This window comes from Bubalus kerabau, chromosome 14, assembly GCF_029407905.1.
Source record: "Bubalus kerabau isolate K-KA32 ecotype Philippines breed swamp buffalo chromosome 14, PCC_UOA_SB_1v2, whole genome shotgun sequence".
Classification (NCBI taxonomy): domain Eukaryota; kingdom Metazoa; phylum Chordata; class Mammalia; order Artiodactyla; family Bovidae; genus Bubalus; species Bubalus kerabau.
Genome location: NC_073637.1, coordinates 5455801 through 5475010, shown reverse-complemented (window position 1 = coordinate 5475010; position 19210 = coordinate 5455801). Strand labels below are relative to the sequence as shown.

General features: G+C 51.6%; 1 protein-coding gene across 3 annotated transcripts in view; it reads right to left on the bottom strand.

Moving 5' to 3' along the window:
- Positions 1 to 19210, bottom strand: part of TRAPPC9 (trafficking protein particle complex subunit 9) — a 388568-nt gene that overhangs the window by 278539 nt on the left and 90819 nt on the right. For all 3 annotated transcript variants that reach the window (XM_055545646.1, XM_055545647.1, XM_055545645.1), the window contains 5 exons: positions 17583 to 17668; positions 14406 to 14532; positions 12286 to 12418; positions 10188 to 10351; positions 3459 to 3611 (listed from right to left, as the gene is read on the bottom strand). In XM_055545646.1, the coding sequence (XP_055401621.1) occupies positions 3459 to 3611; positions 10188 to 10351; positions 12286 to 12418; positions 14406 to 14532; positions 17583 to 17668 (663 nt within the window). The remainder of the gene's footprint in view (positions 1 to 3458; positions 3612 to 10187; positions 10352 to 12285; positions 12419 to 14405; positions 14533 to 17582; positions 17669 to 19210) is intronic.

The following is a 19210-nucleotide window of genomic DNA, read 5'->3' as shown; positions in this document are numbered from 1 at the left end:
CTGGCAGAATAAGAGTTTTCTGCTGTCTTCTCCCCAAAGAACACTAATTTAGACCATCAAGCACACAGGAGAGGGCCTCTGTGGAGGCCCAGGGACGCAGCAGAGAAGCCGCAGTACACACTGAGATTGGACGCGCTAACTCTACCCAGCTCACCCTCCCTGAAGGCAGCAGCTCAGTGCCCAGAGAGACCAAGTCAGCCAGGCCTCCTCCCTGAGGGGCATTGTCAAGACTAGCCGGGCAGGGGGTGCCATGCTTTCTCGGCTGCGCAGAACGAGTGCCAAGATGAGGGCTTCTCGCTCACCTCGGCCAGAATGCTGAGGCCCAAAAACGTCTTCAGAGTCTATTTTTAATCCAGGACACAATTAAGGATTGCACATAGATAGCATCAGAGTGTTAGATCTCTTCCACCTCCTCTAATGGAGAACAATCCTCCCACTTGTTTTGTTTTTTTTTTAAACAAAATGGAATCATCTACTTTATAGAGGTGTTGGGAAGACTAAATAGAAATAATGCAAATAAAGTGGCTGGTCCAGATCTGACATGCAATATCTGACAATGCTCAACAAATATCAATTCTCTGCCACGTGTCTACAGCCCACACTGGGTCCCGGGTCCTGCTCTGCATGGTGGCTACATTTACTGCTGCAAGTTCTTGTTGTTTTTAAAATGTTTGCTTATTTGGCTGCTCCAGGTCTTAGCTGCAGCATGCAGCATCTTCTGTCTTGCAGCATGTGGGATCTAGTTCTCTGACCAGGAATCAAACCTGGGCCTCCTGCGCTGGGAGCTTGGAGCCTCAGCCACTGGACAGCGCGGAAGTCCCTCTGCAAGTTCATGAAACGGCATCGAGATTCAGAAACCACAGCTAATGTGAGAGCCTGCCTGAAAAGCCAATCCAGAACCCCAGCTAGAGGTTCTGAAACTGCCAGACCAAGCACCGCCCGTGGGGCATCTCCCAGGCTCCTCTGCCCATGGGATTCTCCAGGCAAGAGTCCTGGAGTGGGTTGCCATTTCCTCCTCCAGGGGATCTTCCTTACCCAGGGACTGAGCCCACATCTCCTGCATCTCCTGCATTAGCAGGCAGATTCTTTATCACTGTGGCACCTGGGGAGACCATGGAGAGGGCATCTCACTTCAAATACTGTATTTGCCAGACCACTAGATACATTAACACAAATTTGTGTAAAAGTAGATTACTTTAACACACAATAAAAACTATATTCTAATTCTGTTCTACTATTAATATAAATGCCCATAAACCATGATGCTGCATCACAAAAATAAATACACATCAGTACAAAAATAAATAAAGAGGGCATCTCGTTAGTGACAAGCATGCTCCACTGCACACCTGTGCTTTACCTAACTGACCGGGAACCAGGACAACCTCACGCTGAGGGACCAGCTGGTGATCCTAACTCTAGTCTCTTCCACTTGGTTTTATTTTAAAAGTGAGAAGAAGGTATTTCCAGACTATAAATCCCAAGTTGCAGTTTTACTTTCAGCTTAGGAGGGCAGAGGCAGTCCTCCAGAATTCTGTAGCTAAAGGCTGAACACATAAAGTCAAAGAGCCACCAAAACGGAAGCAGCTTTGGTTTCCACCCGAAGGGTCTGTGCTCTCTCGCTCCCAGGAGCACCCCACCCCAAGTGAGCAGCAGCACCAGTCACCGTCCGCTCCCTCAGCTCTCACGTCCAAGGGCCTCAGCTGGACATCCACTTGCCTGGACACACCCTGGGGATGACAGCTCATCAAGCCTTCCCAGGATAGGTGCCGGGCACCACTGACTCTGCCCAACTCCCTTCCTGGGGAAAAGAAGTCTCTGTCTACTTAAAGAAAGATGCAGTCCAGTGGCATAAAGTCATTTACAGAGAGAAAATGTCCATTTCACCTGACATTTGTAAGTCCTTGTGTATTGTTAAATTTACACGGTATTTTCCATTTTTTGTGTGTCCAACAGTCAACTTACTTTTCAATCTTCATTAACATTTTAAAATTTTAATAGGTATACTCCAGAGAGTGCAGGAGAGAACATGTCATGAGCGTGTCATGGACTTAGTGTGTTGTTGGTCAGTTGATAAGTTGTGTCTGACTCTTGGAACCCCATGGACTGCAGCGCGCCAGGCTCCCCTGTCCTTCACTATCTCCCAGAGTTTGCTCAAACTCACGTCCGCTGAGTTAGTGACGCCATCCAACCATCTCATCCTCTGTTGCCCCTTCTCTTCCTGCCCTTAATCTTTCCCAGCACTGGGGTCTTTTTCCAGTGAGTTGGCTCTTTGCATCAGGCGGCCGTTGTTACTGCTGTCCAGGGAGCAGGCCATCACTCATTCATCTCTGCTTTCCAAGAGCCCGGTGGAGTGTCTGTCCCTAATGAGAGGTGGGCACGTGTCTTGTAATACTATGAACCCATAGGCGGGGAGAGGGGGTATAACATAACTAACACTTGTTGACCCCTCACCACATTCCAGGCGAAGGGAACATGCTCACAGCAACTGCACAAATGGGGAATTACCGTCATCTTATAAGTTAGGGGGCTGAGGAAAGAGAAGTCAAAGTCACATAGTCACCAAGTTCTAGCAACGGGATCCACTGACGGTCTCCAACAACACCCTTGGACTGGCAGTGGCCCCCAAACCCATGTGTTGAAGCCCCAACCTCCAGTGTGACTAAAATTGAAGCTGGGCCTGAGGAGGTGATGGAGGTCGAATGAGCAACAGGGTGGGGGCCTTAGTCTGAGAAAACTGGCATCCCTGTGGGCAGGGGAAGAGACACTGGGCTCGCTCGCTCTCTGCCAAGGAAGGACACGGTGAGGAGGCACCGTCTGCAAGCCAGGAAGGAGGCTCCCACAGAGCCCGGCCACGCTGGCCCCTGGACCCCGACCCCCAGACCCCAGCACCGCGAGGAGACAAGCGCGTGCAGCAGCCATGCCGGCTGTGGCGCTCTCTCTGGCAGCCTGAGCAGATACACCCCATGATGCCCCCATGCTTCATAAACTGACACAATTAATCTACCCAGTCTTAACCCTAATCAGCTAGTCCTCATGTTATGACAAAAATAAGCTCCATTTTCTCCACACTCCATCTCTTTATAGAAATCACCAGACTTTGAAGGAGAACTTTATAATCACAGCTAATTAGATGTCTAAGGGATCATAGCAGTTATACTTGGGAAAAAAAATGCAGTGATTCCTATATTCCACTAATTCAGGATGACCTCCTGGCAAATGAGCACAAAATGGCAGAGTGTGCAAATTAAGAAACCGTTCAACTAAAAAGTACTTTTATTACTTTCCACGTCCACGGTAACTCACTCACTCAGTGCGTGCCCAGGAGAAGTCTCACGCTGCTTGAGTTGATGCATGACAAGCACAAGACAGAGACAGAACAGCGGGACTGGGGGGACGGGGATCGCCGCCATGTGTCTGGGGGCCGCCCCGTGCTAATTAGGGCGGGGAGAGCTTACCATCGCTGAGGTCTTGGAGGAGATTCTCCTGGCAGGAGAAGTCCAGCTTCACTTTGATGCTGATGGTGAAGGCGGCCACCTTTCCAGGTTGCAAAGGGAACTGGGCAAGGGTGTCTTCCAGTTTCCAGCTCAAGAAGTCGCCGTACAGTTTTTCTACAATGACAGCAACAAAGGTGGTAATGCTCCTGTGACAGAGGCAGCCTGAGACCCAGCAATGCCCCAGGAGACCCAAGTGCATCTTCAACAGCAAGGGAAGATGCAGACCCTGTAAAATGTGAAGGATCAAAGCGCCAGAAAATTCCAGAATCGCGGCTGCTGCAAGGCCGTCACCTGCGTCTGTGAGCACCACCCCGGACAAGAACACTGCACTCTGTTCTCAAGAGCACCCTCCTCCTACAGAGCAACGTACAGAACACACAGACTCTATACACTTGCCAGCAACTGTTTTACTTTTGAGTATGTAGCCTATTCTGGAAAACACTGATTAAGTTACAAACTGACGTGACCTCCAGTCCTGAAACTCTAGCCGCCTGCTGGAACGTATTCCTCTCTGGGATTTTGGCCCGCACCTGACTCCACATTGCAAGTGACTGCGTCCCCCCCAAAACACTAGTAGGAGCGAGGTCCTCTCCACGACCCAGTCACGCACAGTCTACAGCATGTGTCAACCGGGCTAAGGCAGTCTTTGTCTTTACTTTTCTATCTCGTAGATTAATTCGGGACGGAAGCGAGTAAGAGACGCCAGGTGAGCTGGAGCCCGCATGGACAACCCCTCCGTGTGGGCCCCGGGTGCTGGAAGCCCGGATCCCAGGCCCCAGGACTACAGCTGTGTGCGCTAACGCCTCTCCACCGGCCACAGCAAATCGGGCCAACCTCTCTCTGAAACGCCAATACCAGCCAAGATGCTGAGGCCCTGCCACGCCCTCAGCCCCCACTGCCTGCAAGCTTAGGGTGCATTAAGAAAGGGTCTGACTGAGCTGCCAGTTTCTGCGTTAAGTTCCACGTCCTAAGAGAGACATGTTCACACAACAGGCAGGCCCACTCACAGGGAACGGCTTATTCACGTTCTGCGGCCAAACCACCAAGGTGTTTACATCTCAGTAACGACACAGAGGGGGTCCCGGCGCATGCACCACCCTCCTAGCTGCAGCAGGACACGAAGCCGAGCTGCTTCCCTATCGGGTTTGATGCGCTTTTATGCCTCAAAGGTGGGCCTTTCTGGTTCTTCCCTTCATTCAGTTCAGTTCAGTCGCTCAGTCGTGTCCAACTCTTTGCAATCCCATGAACCGCAGCACTCCGGGCCTCCCTGTCCATCACCAACTCCCGGAGTCCACCCAAACCCATGTCCATTGAGTCGGTGATGCCATCCAACCATCTCATCCTCTGTCGTCCCCTTCTCCTCCTGCCCTCAATCTTTCCCAGCATCAGGGTCTTTTCAAATGAATCAGCTCTTTGCATCAGGTGGCCAAAGTATTGGAGTTTCAGCTTCAACATCAGTCCTTCCAAGTCCTGAACACCCAGGACTGATCTCCTTTAGGATGGACTGGTTGGATCTCCTTCCTTTCATTACTGGACTACAAAACGGAATGTCCGGGGGGCTTTTCAAAACCCTACGCAACGATACACTGTCAGCAGAAACGAGATAAACGTAAATCAACAGTGGAGCGCGTGTTCTCCCCTGTGGAATTTAAATAGTTTCAGAAATAACAGTCGTTATTTTAATGCTAGAGTTTAGCTCTGTGCAGTCACGTGAAATGGGTTATTTGACAGTGACAGTAACAGAGGAGCCGTTACTGTGCTGACCTTCCACGTCTGAGGACCTTTCAGAGGTGTTTCTAATTACAGAGACTCGGCCGCTACACTCACGACACGAGGGAGCAGCAGGGATGCCCCTCAGTCAAAACACCCGAGAACTGCTCAGCACACCAACGTGGAGTCACTGCTGCTTGTCAAAAAATTAAACCGGAAGAGTAAAGAAATTAAGGGATGCGTATGTGTATTTATATACTCAGGTACGTGTATATCTATGTTTGTAGACACGCTGACACGAATCTCAGAATATCTACAGAAAAGCAAATACAACTCATTAATTATAATGAAATTTATGATTGCTTAAGTCAAGGCAGAAGCTTGCCTCTTTAATCACCTACAAATAAAGACTTGCTCACAGACAGACTGCAATTAGAATCAGACATGACGTGGGCAGTAATCCTTGTCGTGCTGGGATGGATGGTCAATGCTCGGCCCCATGTCAGGAGTGTGTGATCGGAGGACACACGTGCGCCACAAGCCCCCAGATGACAGCTGGGACCCCTGGGAGGCCAGCATGCTACCCCAAAAAAGACCTCTTATGAGAGTCGTGATTATTTAATGTGAGAGAGAGAAAAAAAAAAAACTACCTGAAGTATTACTACCACTCAGCTGGCGTGCGGTAGTGCTAAATAGTGAAAGTTACTATTGCTGTCGAGACCTAGCAGGGAACTGGGAGAGGGAGCGTTTAGCTCCCTGTGGAGGAGTTCCAGGAGTTCCAGTAAACTGGAGGTTCCGGTTTAGGACACTTTCCCATCCTCCCTTTTATGTTACGTCACTCACTGGTGCTGACAGCTTGTTGGTGCCAGAGAATGTAGGGACAGGAGTTACTCCCTCTGTGTATCTTGGAAGCAGATGGTTTATTTTCATTAGTTTAATTCCACATGTAAATGTGTGGCAGCTTACGATGAGAATTAAAAAGGAACGACAGCTGACATTTCTCAATTGCAAACGTTGTTGGTTCGAATGGCCATTTGGAAACACACAGGACGGAACCAGCTGTGTGATCCAGACTCCCTCCCCATCCACAGAGTGAGGGTCATAGTAATTGCCCCCCTGCCCTCCCAGAGACCGAACTGAGAGCTGGGCCAGCGGTGATGCTGATGGTGTCGGGTGGACCCAGTACCGGAGGAACCTCCCCGGTTCTGCCGGGATCCCCCAGTGTCCCCGCCCTCCGGCATCTGCGTTGGTAAGCACCGGCAGGGGGCAGGCCAGGTAAGTGCCTGCCCTGGGGCTGGGCAGGCAAAGGAAGGGGCCAGGAAAGGGCTTTCTGCGGGGAAGACAATGGTCTGTGATGTATATACCTTGACAATAGTTGGGGGAGATGTGTATTTGTCAAAATTTAGCAAATGGTAACATAAGACTTGTGTATTTCACTCCTAATACTTTTTTCCAAAGGAAAGTCGGGACCCCTGGGAAAGGTGGGACCCCAGCATCCTACCCCAAAAAAGACCTCTTATGAGTGTCGTGATTATTCAATGAGGAAAAAAAAAAAAACTACCTGAAGTATTAATACCACTCAGCTGAGTTCAAACACTGAGCCCTAATGACACGCACACGAAAGGATCAGTGGGTGAATCACAGTGATCTGCAACTTATTTTGAACAATACAATAAAACGAGACAGATCAGGGATGGACAGGAAGCTGGACAGACATGATAAATCAAATACAGTCAAATGTTACAGAACCTAGACGGCGGGTTTGCAGTGTTCACTGTAAGAGTCTCTCCACTTCCCCATTTGCCTGAATATTTTTAGAGTGAAAGGCTGGGGAGGGAGGGGATGGCTGATACAGAGAGTAAGCTCCAGAAGGGTTGGAAAACACAGGAACACCGCAGGCAGGGCAGCCCCGAAAGCGGGACCCGAGAAAGGCAGCACTGAGACGACTGAGCTGCTGACGGCGCTTCCGGGAGACGGTGTGAGAGGAGAGCGTGGGCAGAGGGCACGGAAGGATGGAGAGGGGCCTCACAGCGATTCCCATGCTTCCACCCCCATGACCCCCCACCCGACAAGCAAGACTGGCTCGGTCCCATCAAGACCCACCCTGGAAAGGAGAAAAGCCCTCTCGGACACAACCGGCCAACCGACCACATGTCCCCTCTATTCCCACTGTGGTGAGAATTTTTTTTTCCCTAAACGGGGCTTCCCCAATGGCTCAGTAGGTAAAGAATCCACCTGCCAAAGCAGGATATGTGGGTTTGATCCCTGGGTCAGGAAGATCCCCTGGAGGAGGAAATGGCAACCCACTCCAGCATTCTTGCCTGGAGAATCCCATGGACAGAGGAGCCTGGCGGGCTACAGTCCATGGGGTCACACAGAGTCGGACACAACTGAGCGACCGTGTCCCTCTCCGTGGACAGTCCCTAGGACTGAGCACTGCCCACGAGCCCGGCCTGGAACTAAAGGGGAGGCACACTGCTGTCTCTGAGACCCTCAGCTGGCTGGAGGGGACCAGAGCAGCAGCAGCAAAACCATGGAGCGGAATGCAGCGGAAGGGCTCCTCAGGGCCTCCCGGAGCCTCTGAGACAAGGGGACCCCAGTCACCCCTCGGAGGAAGGCCAAGGCGGGAACAGAAGTGAGCAGGTCGGCTTCCAGGCACAGGACGGGGTTTATCCTCAAGTTCACAGACAGCACCAACATCCAAGAAGCTGAAACTAGCTCCTGACGACGAACGTGACGAGAGCTTAAGGGAAGAAGTGACAAAAGCTGAAGCTTGGGGCAGAGGCTGGCGATGTGGGGCCTGAGGAGCCACGGACGCCAGGGGTTCCCAAAGGAGAAACGAGAGGAGCTGAGCTTCAGAGAGAAGCAGGTTGCAACGAATAATGGACACGTGGTGACGGTTTAGGTTTATTTGAGAAAAGGAAGGTATCTTCTAGTGGCTAAGCTGTGAAGCCAAGGAAAATTACAGGAGATGTGAACATTTTTACCATTATATACTCTGCAATTTTCTGTCATTCAATATTAGCTCACTTGTTCAAATACCCACCAACTCCTATAACCAATTAATTAAATTCAGAATACCAGATGAAGGTATTTCATGTCAGGGAAGCATTTTCTACCTAATCCGTAAGTGCTTGCTCCTGAAAAGAGGAGAGAAAGGGAAGAAAGGATGAAATTAAAGTAGGATCATCCAAAATTCCAAAGACTCCGGGACACAAAAGCAAAAGAGGGACTAGGAGAGCCACGCTACCACAAGAGCTCCACGCACCCGCGGGCGCACGGAGAGGGGACGGCAGCCACGGGCGGGCGCAGCGGGGAGGGGACGGCAGCCACAGGCAGGTGCGGCAGGGAGGGGACGGCAGCCACGGGCGGGGGGAGGGGATGGCAGCCATGGGTGGGCACAGCAGGGAGGGGACAGCAGCCACGGGCGGGCACGGCAGCCATGGGCGGGCATGGCGGAGAGGGGAATGGCAGCCATGGGCAGGAGCAGGCGCTCACGCTGCACGGTTCCAGCTCAGAACTCAAACTCAGGATCAGAGACAGCCTGAGGGCCAGGAGAGAGGGGCAGACGGACAGACACAGAGACAGAGAAGGCAGAACACCCACTGGGGAAAAGGACAGAGGGCTGGCACAAGAGTGGACTCTCAGAGGATGACCACAGCAGAGGGGCTCAGCGTCACTGGTCATCGGGGAAACGCAGATTGCTCCCCACCCCCACCGTGGATAAAATGACGACGGCCTGGAGCAGAGGGGCCGTGGGGCAGCCGCTACTCCCCCAGGGTGACGGAGCGACTGGACTCTGGAACAGCAGTTCTGAAGCCCCCCGCCCAGCATCGGGCCCTGGAGACGCTCTCGGAGAGGACAGGCTCACCGCCAGAGCCGGGGCACTGCTCTCGACGGGCCAGGTGCGCCCAGGCTCCCAGGGGACACCTGCTCACCTGGCTCCTAAGTCAACAGCAGCTGAACACGGAGTCCCACCAGCTTGCTCTCCCTGTGCTGTGCTCGTCTTTGGTCTCCGCGGACGGTGCAATTTCTCTAACTTCTTTAGATGAGCTGATCTTATTTCCACTTACTACTCTCGACGCCCAGCCCTCCTCCTACACAGCATATCCCACTTCGACCAGTACTGCTCACTCACGTCACTGACCACCCTCTGCGGCCTCCCTCAGCTCCTAGAACATGTCAGGACCACCTCCCCTGCTCACCCAGGAGGAAGCTGAGGCATGTGAAGGATAAACAGTGAGCAAATGCTGAATCCAAAATGTAACACAGTCTTGTGAGCCCGAGCTACGTGTGCCTTAGAACTAGGAACGGCATCACTGGAAGAGGGGGTGCACAGGCTCTGAGTGCTGAACCCACAGCAGGCACTGGGCTGGGCGGACGGTTCCCAGATGGTACTCTTCCGAGCCTGCACGTGCTCTTCTTTGCTCACTCATTCCAGGACACGCCTGCTGAGCACCTGATCGGTGTGAAGAGCACAGGCGATACAGAGGTGTGTTCTGCACTCCGTTACCTTTCTCTGTGAGCTCTTCATGCACACTTAAGATAACAGCTTCACAGAGGCATCAAATTAAAAGTGGGAGAGGTTTTTAGACTTTCGGGACGCTGGTTATCTATAGGGTCTCTTCTGACTCACAGACTTATAAAATGAATTTATGGTTGCTGGTGCGAGGGAGGGATAGTTAGGGACTTTGGGAAGGTCATAAACACACTGCTATATTTAAAGTGGATAGCCAACAAAGACCTACTGTATACAGCATGGGAAACTGCTCAACGCTCAGTGCCAGCCTGGATGGGAGGGGAGTCTGGGGAGAGTGGACACGGGTGCAGGCTGAGCGCCTCGGGTGCTCACCTGAAACTACCACAATACTGTTAATCTGCTCACCCCGATACAAAATGGTGTGGGTATTTAAAAAAAAAAGCAAGGTGTCTCTTCTGCAAATAAACATTTCTGCAGTCAAACCTACGACAAGCCCCTACCTTTGGTGGTGAGGATTTTCGAGGTCACTTCCAGTTTCTCCAGTGGCTCCATCCCAATGTTCTCCAGTCTCACAACAAGCTGCTGGGTTTCCCCATTGTAAAGCTGCACAGACACGTTAGCAGATATTTCATCACCAGAGGAAGGCTGTAATGAATGTGCGGACCTAAAATAAGAGTAAGAATTAGGATCAATTTTAGAAAAACAGAAAGAAAATTGATGGTATTTTAGAGTCATGCACATCACCACACTTAAACACTCCAGACACACGGACTAGGGAGCCGTGGCTTCAGCATGGAATTGGTGCCCAGCAACCAGGAACTCCAGGGCGAGTCGCCACACGCTGAGCAGTGTCCACACACAGACGGCCCTGGGTCACATGACGGCTCTCGCTGGCCTTACTGGCTCATGTGTGTGAACCATAAGCGTAACTGCTGCATCGTGGTGAGGGCAAGGTGAAACAATGAATTAATTCAAATGATCCCTGAGCCTGCTGCTTGCTCAAAAAATTTTTAAATCTCAGAAATGCCCTGGGAAAATCCAGAGACTGAAGGAGAAAACTCAAATGAACCATTTGAAATGATAACGTGGGAGCTGCAGAAAAAGACAAGTGGAAAGCACAGACAGCAGCCTCCACATCCCAGTAAAATCAACGAGCGACGCTGGCAAACCCCTGACGGGAGCAGGGGCAGCTGGCGGGCCCTCGGCACCGGCCAGGCGCGGCCCTGGGCCACGCGGGGTACAGCCAGAGACCCCGAGGCTTGCCCAACGCACCTCTGAGGTTGCAGCATTGCAGCCCTGGTCTGAAACTCTGGCCTGAGTCCTACTGACTGTCACTCAGCCCACAGCGCTCATCACCCTGGTGTCCCCTTCCCAGTGCAAGCGGCAAAGCCACTTCCGGGCAAGGAGGTCACTGTGACCACAGGGAGGAGGCTCTGGAGACAGAAAGGGGACAAATGCCAGCCATCAACAAGGGAGGCGCATGTGGCAGGTGGAGTCAAAAAGCACATCCAAAGCCCGTTCTCCAAAAATAACAGCATAGAGAATCAACGTGAACTCCTTGGCATTTTATATCTTTAGAGCTGTTTGTGAGTCAAGAAATAAATTTTCTCTGTCAAGTAAGGATAAGTGACTCCAGTCCTCACTGTAAGTGACTTCTTTCCACATTTCATCACAGAGTCCTCCTCAAGTGAGAACTGTAGTCCATCTGGATTTGCAGGGAAGATATTTGGAAAAACTGAAACCCAGCTGACACAAGCAGAGAGGGTGCTGGCCCCTGGCACGGCGGGGAAAGAGCAGAAGGCAGGCAGCGCACAGAGCGGACGGTCGCAAAGCCCGCGCCCCACACGCCGGGCTCGAGCTGGGGGGCGCGGGGGGAGGTGGGCGAGGCTGGCACTGAGGAGGGGCCCACTGAGTAGGCGACTGAGCCTTCCAAACATCCCAGAAAAGGCCGAGACACATTTAGAAAGACAGCCCAACAGATAAACAATAAAGCATTATCCATAGGAGCAAAAACTGAGGCGGTCCCAAATCCCAACAGCAGGGAAATGAATGGGGACGTGATTGCGAGGCGGCTGCGTGATGTGCTTTTTTAAGCAATTAAAACAGAGAGCTTTTAGCTCATGTTATATATTTATGCAAAGAGAAATCTATAATACTAAATGAAATGCAGTTTGATCTAAACATACATATATTGTTCAGTGAGCAAACAGTGGAAACACCAGAAAGCATTAAGTCATTCCCTCTGAGATTTCTCTTCCTTCTTTATCCTTTCCTATAATGCTAGAGAAAAAAAAAAAGGACCGTTTTTATTTTAGAAGATAAGACTTCTTAAATTCTCTTAAGCCTCAACTGTTTCTCATAAAAATGACGTTTCCAAAGGCTAATTTCCCATTTCGTTCTGATCTTAGTAAGAAACGCCTCAACTCCGCTCCGGTTTGCCGCAAGCAGAACACTGCCTGTTGGTCCCCTGGATACACGAACACTCCGGCCGTGAGGTCAGAGGGTAACTCCGGCTCCCAGGCTCCGGCCACAGGGCGCAGCACAGGACTCCCAGGGGTCCTGGGGTCGGCGAGCAGGCCCAGTGCCCGCAGGCACTACCTGGGCAGAGACGTGCTGATCTGCAGGCGGGGCAGCGCAGGGATGACCTCCACTGTGGAGCCACTGGTCTTGATTCCCGGGAGGCTGTCCAGCAGACAGTCGCTGAAGACGCCAAACACCGTGGTGTGGTAGCCTGGGGACGAAAGGCCAAGGTTCACCCCCTGGAAGGGCTTCACAGCTCACGCCCAAGGGGGTCCCACGGGTGACAGGGGCGCAGGGTCCCCTCCGACCTGAGTTGAGATTCAGGGCCCGTCAGCTGCCCAGCGGGCCCACAGCTCCCGAGCTCAAGTCCACAGCCTCGTGTCCCCGAGCGGAGGTGAGAGTTGGGCCCAAGGCAGGCTGCGTCCAACCAACGGTGCACAAACCATAAACGTCACCCAAGTTCACAATCAGTGTCTCATCCCTTCACTAATTTGCTTTTCAAATTTATCCATCCCTAAAATGAAAAGGAGAGCTTGTACTCCTTTCCAGGACATAATGGGAGTTAATAAGTATTTGAAAGAAAGTGATTCAAAATCTTGTGTTGAGAGATGAAAGTTCAAGAGTCAATCATTGTTATCATAACTGTCACGTGATGTGGCAAATCTGCTCAATGTGTACAAACACTGTAATTTAAGATTAGCAAAATTTTCATTTAAGAAACACTCCTCAGGTTAGATAAGCACTTGAAATTGTTTAAGCAAAGCTTGGAAATGGCTTTTGAAATTTGAGGTAATTATTATAAACAACATTCACAGCGTAACAAAATCAAGTAACACTTGATGGTAAGTACCTAGGGTGGCAACTTCTCTGCATCCATATTAAACGTCTACATACTCAACAAGAAGCAAGAGGTACCGTGGGGACAAACAGGGCCCTGATACAGCCCCTCGACTTAAAAGCTCCAATTCATGGTGCCCACATTTCCTTCTTTTTAAAGTATGGTCCTTCAATACTATATCCTCACACCTGGCACGTAGTAGGTCTTCAGTACCCATTTGGTGGCTGAAAGTCAACATTCACTGGGAAAGGAATCTGTTTAAAAGGCGGCTTTGAAGGACCATACTTTATTATTTTTTTTAATATTTTTTTATTATTTTTTCTTTATATAAATATATATATTTAAAGAAAAAATATTTTTAAAAAATAACAATAAAGTATGGTCCTTCAAAGCCGCCTTTTAAACAGATTCCTTTCCCAGTGAATGTTGACTTTCAGCCACCAAATGGGTACTGAAGACCTACTACGTGCCAGGTGTGAGGATCCAGCCAAGAAAGCCGGATTCGGCTGGCAAGGAGTGGGCCCACAGGCCATGGTGGGCATGACATGAAGGAGGGGCTGCCACGGTGGAGGGAGGGCAAGGCCGGGCGGGCACCACAGGGGCACCTGAGCTGGGCCTCAAAGCCCCCCCGCAGAGGGACAGCACGAGCAGGGGGCAGGAAGCAGGGCGTGTGCCCAGGATGGGAGCCCTCTACACCTGCCCAGATGTGCAGCGCCCAGCGACACAGCCAGAGTGAGATAGGGAGCCCTGGCGGGGAGCCCAGTGAAGGCAGGACCGCTTCTAGCCCAGAGGCCTGCACTGCGGAGAGGTCACGAGGGCGCACCACGGGAAGAATGAGGGCAGAAAGACCAGTCCTGATGCTTCAGTGACAAACCCTAGAGAGGGCGGAGGGGCAGAGGGTGTTGACGACACGGGCAGTAATGTAAGGGGAGTGAGGGGGAGACAGGAGCAGTCCAGGATGACCCCTGGTGCCTGTCCGGGGACGGGGCCTGGGTCCCTGGGATGGGACCATGGGGCAGGGGCAACGTGGGGGTGGGGGTGGGGACACACGGAATGTGATGCGCCCTGGAGACAGCCAAGAAGAGTGGCAGGTCCAGGAGAGGGGTCTGGACGGGACAGTAGACAGATGGACTGCCCGAGGCAGTAGGCGGAGATGGAAGGAGAGGAGAGAAGGGTGGCGGGGCCATAGCCCCAGGGGGAGAACCTCGGAACGCGCCTGTGGTCCGGGAAAGACAGATCGGTGCACGGCAGCCGACCCCACATCCTGCGCCCTCTGCGTGGTTCGTCTGCGGCAAACTGTCCGTGGTGGCACAGGAGTCCAAGGCCCCCAGAACCACAGCCAGAAAGGTGCTGTCCTTACCGTTCACAGTGATCGTCCCCGTCGTCTGTGGGACCCCGACGAGCGTCACCGGGTAAAGACCAGACTCGGCCGGGAGGGAGAGAGCCGCGGGGAGAGACTCGAACTCCACTCCGCTCGTGAGCAGCCCCTGCAGCGGGTGGCAGAGGACACGGTGAGCGCGGCCCCCACCCTGACCCAAAGCCCCCGCTCAGCCAGCAGGAACGCCCGGGACTCAGAACACAAGGACTCCTTAGTGACGTGAACAAATGATGACCTAGAAGCGTGGTTACAAAACAGTCTTGAAATGGGCAGCCCCAGGGGCGCCTGAACAATTCCATCTTTAATACTAGCCCTTCTTGACACAGTATGAATGTGTGTGCTGCCTTGTTGTTTTACCAAGTTGGAACATAAACAGAAAGAACAAATAAAATATTCTGCTTACAAACAAAATGAAAAAATATGACACATGGAAACGAATCAGTGAATCTTCTTCCAGCGCGTGTATGAACCATCAGTCCATCTCTCTAAGAGCCAGGCCCTACACTTGATGGTGGAGGAGACAGGCTGTGTGGCCTCTGGGAGCCCCCCGTGACTGCAGGGCCTCCCAGTGCTCGGGCCCTCTCCTCGGCACTGTGACGGAGGCCCCAGCCAGCACAATAGCCAAGAGAAGAAACAGCATGGAGACAATCACCTACAGGCAAAAGCTGCAGAAAAGCCTGTGGTGCCTACGAGGAAACCGGAACTAACAACAGCATTTAGCCCGGTAACAAAGTCAGCATTTACAAAGCAGAAGTATCTCCATAACCAAGCAATAAGCATATGATAAAACAAAACAGTAAAAATACCACGAACAGGGAGCTTCCCTGCTGGTCCGGTGGCTAAGACTCAGAATGAAGGGGGCCCAGGTTCAATCCCTGGTCAAGGAACTAGATCCCACATTCCGAAACTAAGACGTAGCATAGCCAAAGAAAGAAAGAAAGAAATACTTTTTTTTAAGTACCATTAACAAGGGATCAAAAACACCCCCTATGTTGGAGTAAGCCTACCGAGAGGTGTGAGAGTCCTGCCCTGAAGCCTGCAGAAGACGGCAAAGGGGCATTAAGAAGACCTACATGAAGGAGGGAGTGCCATGGTCCATCCCAGGAGTGGGCAGGTGAGGGGACGCTGGTGTTGCCCTGAGCCACGTTCTCACAGGGGAGGCAAGGACACGGATGTGGAAGGAGGCGAGGAGAGCCCTCTGGAGATGGAGCGGACCTGAAGGGATGACTGCAAGGTTGGGATCTGTGAAGTCTGCATCTCTGTGTGTGTGTGTGTGCACTTGGGCACACGTACATGTATGTACACACACGTGCAGATGCATGTGGTAGGTACGTGTGTGAGCACGTGCCCATGTGTGCATGCATGCACACTGTTTCTAACTCTGTCTGCGGAAAGCACCCAGAAGCAAGGCTCCCTTAGTGACAAAGAGCACACCTGCGCCCAGAGTCTGGGCAAGAGCTTGAAATGATCTAACTACGTGTGAAACAGACAACAACGTGGCCAAGAATGGAAGCGAAGAAACCAACTAGGTGGCTATTGTCTCCAGGCAAAACACACTCACATTTGACTTCTTTTTAAAACAGCTAAAGCAAACATGGCCCACTGTGAGCACTTGCTAAACGTGACGGTGGATGCATGAGGAGTGACGCTTCCCTGCGCCGTTTCCCACGCTTGAAACATTTCGTAATGTAATTCTTTAATTCTGAACATGATTTGTGGGCTATCTCCTAGTGGTAAATTTTATTCTTTGTTCTTCCTCATTTTTTGATAAAAGTACATATTACTTTTTAAAATTAATTTATTTATCTGGCTGTGTCAGGACTTTGTTGTGGCACATGAACTCCAGTTGCGGAGCAGGGACTTAGTTGGCATCTTCGTTTCCTGACCAGGGATTGAACCTATATCCCCTGCATTGCAAGGCAAATTCCTAACCACTGGACCACCAGGGAAGTTCCACATGCAGCTATTACTTTTCAACCAGTTAAAATTAAACCTAAAAAAAAAATGTATAAGAAACAGTAGGCATATGATACTTTAACCACTTTAGGGAAAATTCTCTGAACAACTCTCAATGTTATTCCTGGCTTAGGCCAGGAGACAAAGCCACTACAAGGCCTGACCAAGAGCTAAGCCCCAAGGCTGGCATGTTCTTGTGCAAAAGGAGGAGGGAATGCTCATCCTAATAGGTGGCTCTCATATGGGGGGACCTCAGGTTGCCCACTCAATACTCAGCTGAATTTCTATGAGCTCCAAGGGACGTGGAAAAACCATGCCTCATGCCAGAGGCCCAAACATCATCTTAAGTAACTACCAGTCTGCCTGCGAGCTCCCACTCATCCTGTGTCCTCAGCGGGGCCTCCCCGACCCTCCACGTGGGTCCCACAGCCCCTCCTGCACCCTGACCATGGGGCAGAGGCCTGGCCTGACACGTGGCCTAGGCACTCGGCAAGCTCTGAACACGAGTCATAAAACCCCAGAGGAAAGCATCACAAGGCTAACAGCACCCTTCACATACCACAGGGAAGTAACAAAGGGGTCCCACACAATGATTAAGCACAGAGAAGACTTGCAGGACTGGAATCCACCCAGTGCATGCAGGGCTCTCCCCTGGGAACACAAGGTCCAGCGTGGAGAACCACACAAACCTCCTTTCCCCGACTGCAGAACTAGGGGAGGAGTTTCAGCAGACACCACTGCAGAGGGGGTATTTAACACTGTGCACAGACACACAGCCTGAACACCTGATTTCAAACCCGAGGCAGATTTCACATTAGCGCTGCAGTCGTTTATTCCCTTATAAATAAAGAGGCCTTGGTCATCTTGTCATCTTGAGCAGTGAAGCAGCAGTGAGGTTGAGTGGGGGGCACACTATAGTGACCTCGCTAATCTCATATGAATTTCAACATGATTATTTCAAATATCACATTCAGTCAACTCAGGTCTGTGTGTGTTCAAATCCGAGATGTCTTTTGTTCACTGATTCACAAATGTACTGAGGACCAAGCACTAAATACACAGGAATGCAGGACATGGTCTTCATTCACAAAAAGATTATAATCTTTGGCAAAACAAATCTTAAAAACAGATAGACATCATAAGAAGTATGAGTCAAATACTAACTGTTTAGCCCAAAAGGGGCAAGCGACTGGCGATACGCACCATGTTTTCAACTCGGAGCTCGAACGGCATCGGGTTATACACCATCAGCTGCACTTCACACACATCTCCTTGAACCCACTGGAAATCTAGAAACACACACACACAAAGGAGTCCATGTGTTAGCTGGTGTTCTTGCACACTTCCCGTGGCTTCAGATCACTCCTCTGGCTACTTCCCAATGAAGCAGTGGCACTGTGGCCATCTTGAGAGACGCAGTTTAAAGCTACGCTGCTGCTAGCGTTCTCCAAAGCCGAGTGTGTTGTCACTGCCGCCTGGATGGCCTGTGACTGATGCTTCTCTTGCTGGTGCCAAACGCAGCTTCCCGAACCTGGCAGTAACCAGACGGCACAGCTCCCGGTGGAGAGCCACCACTCGTCGCACAGGCCTTCTCAGGCCCAGAGGCTGGCGCTCAGGAAGACGGCACCATGGCCAACTCTAAGTGGCACAGAGCGTGGTGCCTCTTTCCCCTCCTGAAGTCTGTGAGACAAGATGGTGGCGCCTCCTCCCTGACCACTCCCAGGCCAGCTGCAGCTCAGCACGTACAGGAAGCAGAATTCTGAGACGACCCCCAGGACCCCCAACCCCTGGTATATATGCTGTGTAATCCTCTTCCCCCTAGTGTGAACACAAGGATGGGTTATGTTGTGTAACAAAGGGGGAGGAGGTTTTCACATGTGACGAGGGCCCCCAAGCCTTCAAAGCAGTGGGCTTTGAGTTAACCCAAGGGAGATTATCCCAGGAGAACCTGGTCTTCTCAGAAGAGCCCTGGAAGGGAACCTGCTCACCCTGAGTGAGAAGACTCAATGCGTGAGCAGGTGTATGGAGGAGGCCAGGTGGCCAGGGTCTGAGAGCAGCTGCGATGACCTGAAAATGGTCCAGGTGACACCCAGCAGGTGGACAGGGACCTCAGCCCCACAATCCCAAGGAACCAAGAACCCGAGGGACCTGAGAAACAGACCCTGCCCAGTCGAGCCTCCCGATGAGAACACAGCCCCAGCTGAGACCTGGATCTCAGCCTGCAAGACCCTGAGCAGAGGCCCACGCTAACACAGGCTGCACTCGTGATGCAAACAGTGAGAAAAATGCATTTGTGTTCTTTAAGCCACAAAGTCGGTGGTCATCTGTGTGCAGTCCCCACCCCTGCTCCACTGCCCTCTCCTCCCTTTGAGATACTCCACTGGGCAATTCAGAAGGGACTTGAGAACCAAGCGAGGTGCAGGGCAGGAGCCAACTGTCCAGCCCTTGGAAGGCTGTCTCTGACTCCGCATCATGCCGTGGTGAGGGAGGTACCACAATCCCATTGTTACAAGGCAGGGACTAAGGTCCAAGCAGGTTAACAAATGTGCTGGCAATCACACAGCCAGGAAGTGGTGTGGCAGGGATTCAAGCCAGGTCTCTGAACTCAGAGAAGTGTCTAGAATGGACAGTGGTGGATAAAGGCCTTCTCCTAGAGTAGACACTAAGGTTTACTGACCAGCATTCTTCAGCTTCATAGGCTTTCATAAAGACACCGTTTTCCCCCAAACACTTTGCACCAGGCCCTCGCACAGAGACTAAGACAGGCTGCACCAAACCTGTGGCATCCTGAAACTGCACACAGTGAATAAGCAGCCCATGAGGGGAGCTGG